This window comes from Xyrauchen texanus, chromosome 2, assembly GCF_025860055.1.
Source record: "Xyrauchen texanus isolate HMW12.3.18 chromosome 2, RBS_HiC_50CHRs, whole genome shotgun sequence".
NCBI lineage: Eukaryota > Metazoa > Chordata > Actinopteri > Cypriniformes > Catostomidae > Xyrauchen > Xyrauchen texanus.
This window is the reverse complement of record NC_068277.1, coordinates 21,269,157-21,280,747: the sequence shown is the minus strand read 5'-3', so window position 1 is coordinate 21,280,747 and position 11,591 is coordinate 21,269,157. Positions and strand designations below refer to the sequence as shown.

The following is an 11,591-nucleotide window of genomic DNA, read 5'->3' as shown; positions in this document are numbered from 1 at the left end:
TCTGAATGGACCATGATGTATGAACTGGGATCATGTTCTAAAGCCTTTAATATTAGTTCAGCTTTAACATATTTAAGCAAGCACAAATCACAATTCAGTGCTGTCCCCAATATCATTTGGTAAACACATTTTTCAGTATGACTCTTAGTGAAAGCAAACAATAAAAATAATAATATTCGATGGTTGAAGTCATTAAAACACATTTTTTAACCACTCCACAGATTTCATATTAGCAAATTATAGTTTTGGCAAGTCGTTTAGTACATCTACTTTGTGCATGACATGAGTAATTATTCCAACAATTGTTTACAGATTTTTATTACAAAACTGTGGACCTCCACAAATGTGGTTCATTCTTGGGAGCAATTTCCAAATGCCTGAAGGACCACATTCATCTGTACATACAATAGTAAGCAAGTATAAACACCATGGGACCACGCAGCCATCATACCAATCAGGAAGGAGATGCATTCTGTCTCCTAGAGATGAACGTAGTTTGGTACGGAAAGTGCAAATCAATCCCAGAACAACAATAAAGAACCTTGTGAAGACGCTGGAGTTAAAAGTAAGACAAAAAGGTAGACAAGTATCTATATCCACAGTAAAACAAGTCCTATATTGACATATATATATATATGGGAAGATGCCACTGCTCCTAAACTGCCATAAAAAAAATCCAGACTACAGTTTGCAAGTGCACATGGGAACACAGATCTTACCTTTTGGACAAATGTCCTCTGGTCTACTGAAAATAAAATTGAACTTTTTGGCCATAATGACCATCATTGTGTTTGGAGGAAATAGGGTGAGGCTTGCAACCCGAACAACACCATCCCAACCGTGAAGATCGGGGTTTGATTGGTGCACTTCACAAAATAGATGGCATCATGAGGAAGGAAAAAGATGTGGATATATCGATGCAATATCAAGACATCAGCCAGGAAGTTAAAGCTCTTTTGCAAATGGGTCTTCCAAATGGACAATTACCCTAAGCATACCAACATAGTTGTGGCAAAATGGCTCAAGGACAAAAAAGTCAAGGTATTTGAGTGGCCATGACAAAGCCCTGACCTCAATCGGATACAACATTTTTGGGCAGAACTGAAAAAGCATGTGCGATCAAGGAGGCCTACAAACCTGACTCAGTTACACCAAGGGTCAAAATTACAGCAACTTATTATGAGAAGCTTGAGGAAGGCTACCCAAAAGGTTTGATCCAAGTTAAACAATTTAAAGCAATGCGACTAAATACTAACAAAGTATATGTAAACTTCTGACCCACTGGGAATGTGATGAAAGAAATAAAAGCTGAAATAAATAATTATTTTTACATTTTACATTCAAGGAATTTTTTTTATGATTAAATGCAAGGAATTGTGAAAAATTGAGTTTAAATGTATTTGGCTAAGATGTATGTAAACTTATGACTTCAACTGTGTCTCTCTCTCTCTGTGTGTAAAAGCTGAAATAACAGTTACGTTTGGCAGTGGTTACCATTTTGAGAGATGTTTGTTAGGAAAAAAAAAAACACAAATAGGGCAGTGGTTCTCAACTGGTATTGCTTCAAGACTTTAAGCTGGTTTCAAGTGGCAACCAAACACATTTGTTTATTGTACAGAAGTAAACAGGAATGTTCTGAAAAACAAATGTTGAAATGTATTAATATTACACTGAAATGCATACTTACACTGCAACTGAAGTGATGTGGGGACCCTGAAGTGGTTCATTTTGGGATAACTGACAGTACGTTATATTGATTTCAGAATTGATTGTATTTTGTGAAAAGTTATCACTCTTAAATCATGTTAACATGTATATTGTCTTGTGGCTATACTTTTTAAAAGTGTGTATTTTAGCATGTTTGGACTTGCCCCACTTCCATTACAAGTGCCTTAATGTGAACCCTGATTTTTATTATATAATCAAGGGGCAAGTTAAATACTTTTTGTGGAAATCAACATTATGCACAGATACTGTTGATTGAGCTTAACTTAACTACTGAAACCGGAACATAACATACAACCATATAAGCCCAGATAGGAAACAAATTACACAAAAAGGTGTCATTCCAGAAATAATTTATTTCAATTCCATTTGAATCTTTTTTCTTTTCTATGATGTGGAAAGAACAACAACAACAAAAAAAGAAATATCTGAGAGCAGGAACCAATATGACAGTAACAAAGTAAGGTAGAGCCGTCCCTCCCTCTTTTTCAACTGTGAGAACCAGGGACACAACAAACGCCTTGATCGGTTTCTCTGCCAGAGTCATTTGCAGCTTTAGACCTCCCTGCGGAGATAGAACTATGCTGTAACAAAATAGGAGTGTATCACAATGCTCACGGGTGCGTTTCTGTATCTGTATGCACACATGTGTGTGAATGAATGCATCTGCCAAAGTGTTTCAGCTCATCTTTTGAGGTTACACAGTTCCCAGAGTGCCTTCTTTACAATCAAGACCAACTATCCACACCAAAAGGGGGTGGTCATGAGGAGTCAACCCCCTGCTGCCCTTCAGTAAGTTGAGACCAAAGGGCTGCAAGCCATCTAGTGTGTGTCTATGTGCTACCTTCCACATGCATTCATTCTGCTAGAAGTTTAGGTGGATTGTTGGGGAAAGATGTGATGAAATACTAAAAAAATGTAAACACTTTGAACATGTCAGTTTGTGGATTATTTGTCTATATCTCCGATTCTGTTTGAAAAAGGCAGCTTCTATAACAGCTAAGACCCAGGACACTGGCATTAAACGAGGTAAAGACACTCGTGTCACTATTCCTTTTTTAAAGGGACACAAAGAATCTCTTCTTGATTCTACTGGGTTGCCTCTTGGATCATGTAATTTATAATGCTTGCACTGTATCTCTCTCACACACACACACACACACACACACACACACACACACACACACACACACACACACACACACACACACACACACACACACACACACACACACACACCTTTTCCCCCAATCTAAACCCTGAACTCTTTTTCTGCATAATCCTTTCCTTGGCCAAAATAAAAAACACAGAAAAACAGGAACCACCTACTTCATCCCATGATCAATGCAAATACTAAGGAGAAAAAAGAAAACTCAAGTTTTTTTTTTTCTTTCGTAATTTAAGGCACAATGTCTATCCGCTTCCCATTTTTGCCTTTAATCACTTGTGAGAGGCTCCACCTTTATCTCATCTCCTCTCCGTTAGCTCCTCCCTCATTTTGCTAACACCGTTTCAGAGATGTATCTGTTTGGGAGAGTTTTCACAATCCCATTACCAATGAGTACAAACAAACAAAATCAAATAATGACAGCAACGACAACAACAAAAACTAAACAAATATTCTCTAAAATAAAACCCAAATAGTCACGTCCTGTTTTCTGTGTTATGTCAGATATTGAAGTCATATCCACCAGCTCATTTTTGGCAAGCTTGTCTTAAATAAGCAATAAGTACTGATAGATAGGATAAACATACACCGTTATGTGTTGTTTAAAGTAGATGCGTTCGTCATTTTTTTGTATCTTTTTCTCCTTGTAAACTTGTATGAATTCAAGGATTTTAGTCGATTTTCATTCGTCAGTTTAAAGGTTTACGTGAATGCAAGCAGGGACAGAATTCGCCATGGTGTCTTGCTCTAGATGTGGGTCTTAAGGGTGTGAGATGACTGTTTTACGACACCCCATTCACCAGGGTTAGAGCCTCCCCAGAGGATGCTACGCCGTTGCTGGGGGAACGCTTGGGAGTACGTTCTACCTTGCTTACACTAGTCCCATTTTCCTGTTGAGGAGAGAATGAAAGGGTTTAAATGAATCCTGGCCAATTTTAACATTTTGTTCAGTGCCTTATCCTGCAAAATAACTATTTAAAATACATTTTAATTCAAGAAAACTTTGTTATTTATTAACAATCAAAACCATTTTTCTTAGTTTCTGTTGCTAATCTGTTTTAGCTTTGTAGGGCATATTTATAAAAAAATAAATAAAAATAATCGTGTTATTATACAGTAGTATTTGTGCACAGAATATCATGACAATGGAAGTGGCATTCGGTGTATAACAAATATGTGATACTTTCATTACATCTATATGTTTAGGGGCACTTATCGCAGAGGAGAGGGTTTGTTATTTTAGTATTTGCTCACCTTGGGATGGGATACGTGTTGGGTCTCCTCCTCCTTCTCTGGAAGGTTCTGTCTGCTCTGGGATTCGGCACGAGAGATTAAGTCAGCAACAGTAACTAAATCAACACAGAACACAAGGAAGCAAAGTTTTAAACAGTCAGCTGGGGTGTTATATTCCGGTTATATTCCTATAACAGGGGTGGACAAAGTTTTGGCACAGGGCCCCATCGTATACTGGTAATTCACTCCAAAATGTTCCGCTTTGATAGGATCTTCTTTCTTTAACACCAAGAAATGGGTGTGTACTCATTCCAAAACAATGCGTGTCTGTGACTAATGGGACCATTCTCCAATTTTCTAAAGTATTGCTCTACAAGAGGTAGATAATTTCCCATCAGGCACTAGACAAACTTAGAAAAGGCTTTACAATTATAAATGGTTTATTTGACCTAATCTACTTTCCTTGTGAGTTTATTATTCATATTAGCACACTCCATGCATTTATGAGCAGTAAAGTGGTAAATATAAGCAAAACAATTAATTTAGCCTAATAAATAAACATTTATATTGGGGGATTGGTGGGAAGGACATGCATTTTTTTCTTAGTACTATATCATTTTGTAGATGTCTGGTGTTTATGTTGTCTAGTCCCTTTAATGTGTTGGTAACACTTTACAATAAGGTTCCTTTTGTCAACTATATTAGTTAATATGTACTAAAAATGAACAATACTTTAACAGAATTTATTAATCTTGGTTAATGTTCATTTTAACATATACTAATGCATTTGTAAAATTAAAAGTTGTATTGTACATAACCAACTTCTATAACCAAGATGAATAAATACTATAAAATATTTGGTTCATGATACCTAATGCAATAACTAATGTTAACAAAGGGAACCTTATTGTAAAGTGTTATCAATGTTTATTGTGAGATTGTCCATGTCGAAACCCACTGAAAATACAATTAAAGAGACTTCTACAACTATAAACTAAATAAAAAGACAGCAGCAAATATTTGCAGATTATGACATGATTTCCCTTTAAACACATTGTGTATTTTCACAAATACAGATTAACACAGCTAAGGTGTTGCATAACTATTTTACAGGAATCACAAAAGGGGAAAATATATAAAACTTCCATTATATTTTTTCAGTTCATTTCCTGTATAGTTCCTTTTGTTTTTTTTGCACATTATGGTTGTTCTGTGCTGAAAACCAAATTCTGCTGCACCCCTGCAGTAGTGAATAAAGAGACTGACACTTTGAAGCTTAGTCCTGGCAACCAAAGATTAAGAAGACTGAAGGCACAAACAATTAACAATTTATTTTCACTATGCTTAATAAGGAGTCAAAAAGCCCCATAAATTCTCCCATTGGAAAACAAAGGTTTGAGTACATTTGAAATTTTGTCTGATGAGAATCAGTTAAAGATTAAAGAGAGAGAAAAGCCACTTTTATTCCTAGATCTTGACTCTTTCTTTCTTGCTCTCCCTCACCTGGCTGTCTATCACGGCTGGTGGAGCCTCCCTCAGGGCGGTTGCCACGATTACGGCGGCGGCGGCTTCTATTGCGGCGCTGGGGCCTGCCCTCCTCTTCTAAGAGTCAGAGTGAGAGAACGGGGGAGAGAAATGAGATGCTCAGGGACCAATTTATATTCAGTTTATCTGCTTGAGGCGGTTCCACGAAATTCCCATCAACCCAATTTTCTTTGATTATTCTTTATGGCCCAACAGCTTTCTTAATATGGATGATCTTTTCTGGGGATTCCCTCTCAGGCATACAGGTAACCCTGTTTTACAGATGTAATTTGTTACTTAAAATGTGATCAAATGGATTGTTGTAAAAGAATATGTTTTAATTGCCATTACATTATGTTCCCATAAATTAAGACAATGGAAAAAATGACTGGGAAAAGTACTTGGAGCAAAGGGCTCTTAAACATTGCGTGGTCACTGTTCTTCTGTTGCACCCTATACAACAGAATTGTTGCACTGGTCTACTGGGTTGACAAAGGAATAGTTCAAACAAAATTGAAAATGCTCTTGAAAACGTACTCACCCTCATCCCAGATTTGTATGACTTTCTTCTGTTAAACCCAAAGATTTAGGTTCAGCAAAAGAAAGTCATACACATAGGGGAAAGTCATACAAATCTTGAAGCGATATGATAGGTGCAGGTGAAAAACAGATCAACATTTAAGTCCATGAAGAATGTGAATCACCAAAAACAAAAAGAAGAAAGTGAAAGTGGAGATTTACAGTAAATAATTAACTTCATTATTTATGTTTCTCACCCACACCTATCATCATCCTTCTGAAGATATAGATTTAACCACTGGAGTATTGTGGATTACTTTTATGCTGCCTTTTGGACCTTCAAATTTTGGTCACCATTCACTTGCATTGAATACAGAGCAGAGATATTCTTCCAAAAATCTTTGTTTCTGTTCTGCAGAAGAAAGTCATACACCATCTGGGATGGCATAAGGGTGAGTAAATGATGAGAAATTGGGTGAAATATCCCTTTAAATTGCACAGCTATGAAGTAGTTCCAGGGTTGTTGATGAAATTACAGTTGACTGGTTCACCACATTCTTTTTTAAATGTACTTTTGTTTCCTTCAAATAAGAAATGACAGTTGGAAAATACTAAATGGTACACAGTTCAGCTACAAGATACTGGGGAGTGACCACAAGAGAACAATTGAAGTGAAATGCACAGAACCTGCTATCACAGTACAATGAAGTATACACTGCGATTTGTTTTGTAAATGATATGAGGAGGAAACTGATAAAAGCAAGTTTTAATACCGCTATGCAAACACAGGGTATTATCGGTGCGCTCAAATGTTCTTAATCAACTCGTGTAGTTTATATCAAAATAAAACTTTGTTTTACCCAGTCCGTTCTCACTGGCGGCTGCCTGACTGTCTGATTCGTTAGCAGCTGCATCCATCAGGCTGGGTTCCTGGTCATTTCGGCGACGGCGGGAACGTCTCCTGCGGTCACTGCCACCCATGCTCTCACTGGCATCGGTATCTCCGCCTAGTTCACCTTCACCCTCCAGCAGAGAGTACGGGTTACTGTCTGGATCTCGGAGTACTGGAACATACACATTCAGTAGAGAAGAGTGACACTATGCAAAACTGTGACTGCCCAAACGTACAATAATGATTTAGATTTCTCTTAAAACATTCACACATTTAAGCTGCATCTACCTGAGCTGATAGTGTTAGTATTTCGGGGTACCGGTCCTCCCCGGCCCCTGCCTGCAATAGAGCCACGACCACGACCTCCACGTTTAGAGCCCCTCTCATCTCCTTCAATCCCTCTGGGCCTAGGCTCCCGGTCCACTATTTCTTCAGTCTCTGATGCATTGGACATTTCAGAGTTTGTTCCTTTGAGAAATAAAAAATCATTAAATTTATAAGTGTGTTTTTATTATATTTAAAAAACCGAAATGTTAGATGTACATTTCTGTTCAGATAGTACAGGGTATATGCAGGTATCAGCACTTCCAATTTTGTACTTTTTAATGCCTTTTTCAAGAATTTTTGAAACAAATTCAGACCTGGGCGTCAATTCAATCAGCTACAAAAATGTATTGTGTTCATGCATTTACTTCCCTACTGCTATATGCAACATCATCAAGTCATATTTAAATATGTAGCTGATGTGAAAGTAGAGTTGATTCGATACTGTATGTATTTCTATGCAAATACCTACAGTAGTTGCACATGTTTTTTCTTATGCACATGTTTATTAAGGTACCTCGACTGTACGTCATTCTCCTAAAGTGAACATCCTTTGAGTGTGCACTCATTGAGGCTAGTCAAACAGGAGCACAAATGGCCCTGCATTGTTAACACTACAATTGAGCTACACCTTAAACTGCGGGGCGTGACCAAATCAAATGAGATCTGTCGTTTTGCCACACGTGAAAAGTTTGATATATTTAAGTCAGAAGGAACATTGTTTTGAAAAAAAGTTGGCAAATATCTTTGTTCAACTCATTTGAGTGGTGCTTTACCACTATTCCGAGACACCACATAACTTTTACCTGCATAAAAGCAGTCAATTTTCAGGGCTTTTCAGCAGAACAACGGTAGTGCTAGTAACATTACTTAGGCTAGGCTTTGTAGTTAGCCTAGCACTGAAAGGGATGGCCAATATGGCTACAAAAAGTCTGTCTCTATTTTTATCAGTGTATTGATGGTATTCAAAATATATCTTGATAATTATGTATGTGCTCTGTGATTTGGTAATCAAAGGAACCATTATTTCAGCCAAATGCATGACATAATAATCTAGTAAAAAGTAGTCAAGGCATTTTTCCACTAAATAAACACAAGAATGATATTAAATATTTTTTATTCATTTGTACCAATACAACAATACAAGGGCTAATAAAAAGCATTATTTACCAACATTAATTTTTACTAAAAAAACATTTGTGAATGAACAGGATATGCAAAAAACTTCACTTATATTAATGTTATAATAATATTACCATTGTGGTTCCCAGTCAAGTTTATTATTATAATACTGAATTATTATTATATTGAGGATTAGATTTGTTTTATACAGAAGTGATACATTTCTATATCCTAGTAATACACTACTGGTCAAAAGTATGCGCGCACGCACAAAAATAATTTACAATAAAATCAAAACGGTGTTATATTTTAGCATCTTCAATGTATTCACCCTTTGCCTAGAATTTGCAGACAAGTACCCTTGATATTTTCTCAACCAACATCTTGAAGTATCACCCTGGGATGGTTTTAAACAGTATTGAAGGAGTTCCCATCTATGTTGTTGGGCATATTATTTGGTCCAATTAATCAATTTCAAAATCTTTTTTGTTTTTTAATGAAAATTAATATTGTGGCACAATTATATTTTTGTCTACAAAACTAATGTCAAACACTTAAACATACGCCTTCAGATAAAAATATTTTAAGCTCATGAGAAACTTTTCAGTCAAATGTTTAAAAACTTTTGACCGGTAGTGTATATTTATGTATTATCGTCTTCACCTTCACCTGGAGCATTTATTTTGATGGAAAGTGTAGCGTTTCATAGTGTACATTGTTCCGAATTACAAAACTGTGGTCAAGCCAGCCTCCACTTAGAAAAACAGTCAAGTTAGCCCCCACATTGTTTTGTGGTACAGGTATATAATAGGCGTTACGGTAAGAGCATGTAAGAACTGATTTAAAAATAAATCAGTTCTTACATGAACTGATTTTATTTTTAAAAGCGACTTTATTTTTAAAAGTGACCTTCCGGTGAACATGATTCACATTCATTCTCCTAAGCAACCAATTGGTCCGGTTGCTAGGGTGAGAAGAGTCACGTTGGATTAACCTCCTCGCAGTAGCTATAATGTGGTTCTCGCTTTCGTTGTAGCATGTGGTGAGTCGTGCGTGGATGCCGCGGAGAATAGCATGAAGCCTCCACACAAGTTAGATCTCCGCAGTAATGTGCTCAACCCACATAATAAAATGCGCGGATTGACACCTCGGACACAGAGGTAACTGAGATTCATCCTCCACCACCTTGAGGCGAGTCACTACGCCACCACGAGGACATACAGCGCATTGGGAATTGGGCATACCATATGGTGGAGAAAATCCCCAAAAAAGAAAAGGAAACTTCCTGTTTACACGGACCAATTTCACTTCAGAAAGATAATACACCTCCTCAGAGTGCCACTCACATAATGTCAGGACTGTATGATGTTGAATTTCAAAATTAAAGCCCTATAAAATGTCACACTGTGTTCCCTCTGAATTCTGATGGATATTAAAATGAAATTCCCTGTTTCCACAGACCAATTTCACTTCAAAATGATATGGAGGCTGAGCAGCTAGTAGTCTGGTGCAGTCAAAACAACTAGACAGTGGAGATGACAGAGGACGCACCAGGAAAAACTCTCTCATGACCTGAAGTGGGAGACTTACATCAACTCTGTTGTGAAGGCCCAGAAGAGACTGTTATTCCTATGCCAATCACCCTTATGTCCTGCTATTACAGATAGTTTTGGGGGACACAAATCTCTGATCTGTGGTGGAAACAATACTTAAATATCTTAGTTGTGCAATACAAATATAGCGGAGATATTTCAACACTTTTCAACTTCTGTATCACTGATCAATAAAACTGTGTGTACATTCAACCATAAGAATTCTTCGGTCATTGCCCATGTTGCCTCAAGGCCTGTGTGCCTATCGCAGGTTGGTTTAACTGCTGTGTAAATGTTTCTTCCTTATCAACCATCAATCCTACTTCCCATCATAGAATGCGGTCTTCTCTTTTTGACTGATCCCAGTGGGTGGGAGCTGATGTTGCTGATAATACTTGCATACTGTTGGAGCCATTTCAATTGTACTTAGGGTGGTGCTATGGGTAGCTATGGTATTCTACTTAAGTGTAGGACTAATTGACACGTCTATTGTTTTTTTGACTGAGAGGCAAAGGTAAAAGGTGGAGTTTATTTTGAGATATATACTTTGAAAATAAATGGATTGGCATATCCAACTTTATGGACAATTGTTTTGTGACAGAGGATCCAAAGAGCCTATATTGGAAGCACGCCATCTACACTAGAGCCAAGAGTACATTACTGACCGTCAACACATACTTTTACTTGCATAAGGTTTTGAATGGAAGACTTTTACCAAGTTACATAGTAGGCAACATTTGTTCAAAAATGTACCCTGATTCTTCTTGTGAAACTCTTTGTAACATCTCTTTTGAAAGGAGATTTGTAAATAGAAATTGGTTATTTATAATAAAAATTATTTCATAAAAATGTGCTCAGCACCTAGTTCAGTGTGATTCAATAGTGTCTGCTAAAAACACAATCTAAATTTCAAGTGCAAGATATCGGTACAAAATAATCACTCTTTACATGGCATTGCAAGGTTTCCTCATTGTTCCTTTTGGGCAAAAAGTTGGCAATACAGTTACAGTACACTCTATAGTGATTTCTATCACTCCGACATGTGACACATGTAGTGCATCACATTGCCATCACTGTGGTCCCAGTAATAATAAAGAATATTGTGAGAGTATAACAAACTCGGGGCTAGGTATGAAAATCAAACTGTAAATGACAATGCCATTAAAGATTTTATAGGGCTTTAATTTTGAAATTCAACACGATAATGCCCTGACATTATGGGAGTGGCACTCTGAGGTGGTTTACTATACTTTTGAAGTGAAATTGAGTTGTGGAAACAGGGAGTTTCCTTTTCATATCGATCTGAACTTGGACAGAACACAGCATATATATGACATTTTAGAGGGCTTTAATTTTTAAATTCAACATCAGACTGTCCTGATATTTTGTGAGTGGCACAATGGTATTCAATCATAATGAAGTGAAACTGGTCTGTGGAGATAGGGAGTTTCCTTTTAATGTCTACAGTTGAAGTCAGAAATCATTAAAACAA

General features: G+C 37.0%; 1 protein-coding gene across 2 annotated transcripts in view; it reads right to left on the bottom strand.

Moving 5' to 3' along the window:
• Positions 1-2,857: 2,857 nt before the first annotated feature.
• Positions 2,858-11,591, bottom strand: part of LOC127656719 (RNA-binding protein FXR1-like) — a 29,596-nt gene continuing 20,862 nt past the window's right edge. For both annotated transcript variants that reach the window (XM_052145198.1, XM_052145206.1), the window contains exons 13-17: positions 7,350-7,529; positions 7,030-7,233; positions 5,630-5,728; positions 4,148-4,242; positions 2,858-3,783 (exon numbers count right to left, since the gene is read on the bottom strand). In XM_052145198.1, coding sequence (XP_052001158.1) covers positions 3,676-3,783; positions 4,148-4,242; positions 5,630-5,728; positions 7,030-7,233; positions 7,350-7,529 — 686 coding nt within the window. In that variant the 3' untranslated portion in view covers positions 2,858-3,675. The remainder of the gene's footprint in view (positions 3,784-4,147; positions 4,243-5,629; positions 5,729-7,029; positions 7,234-7,349; positions 7,530-11,591) is intronic.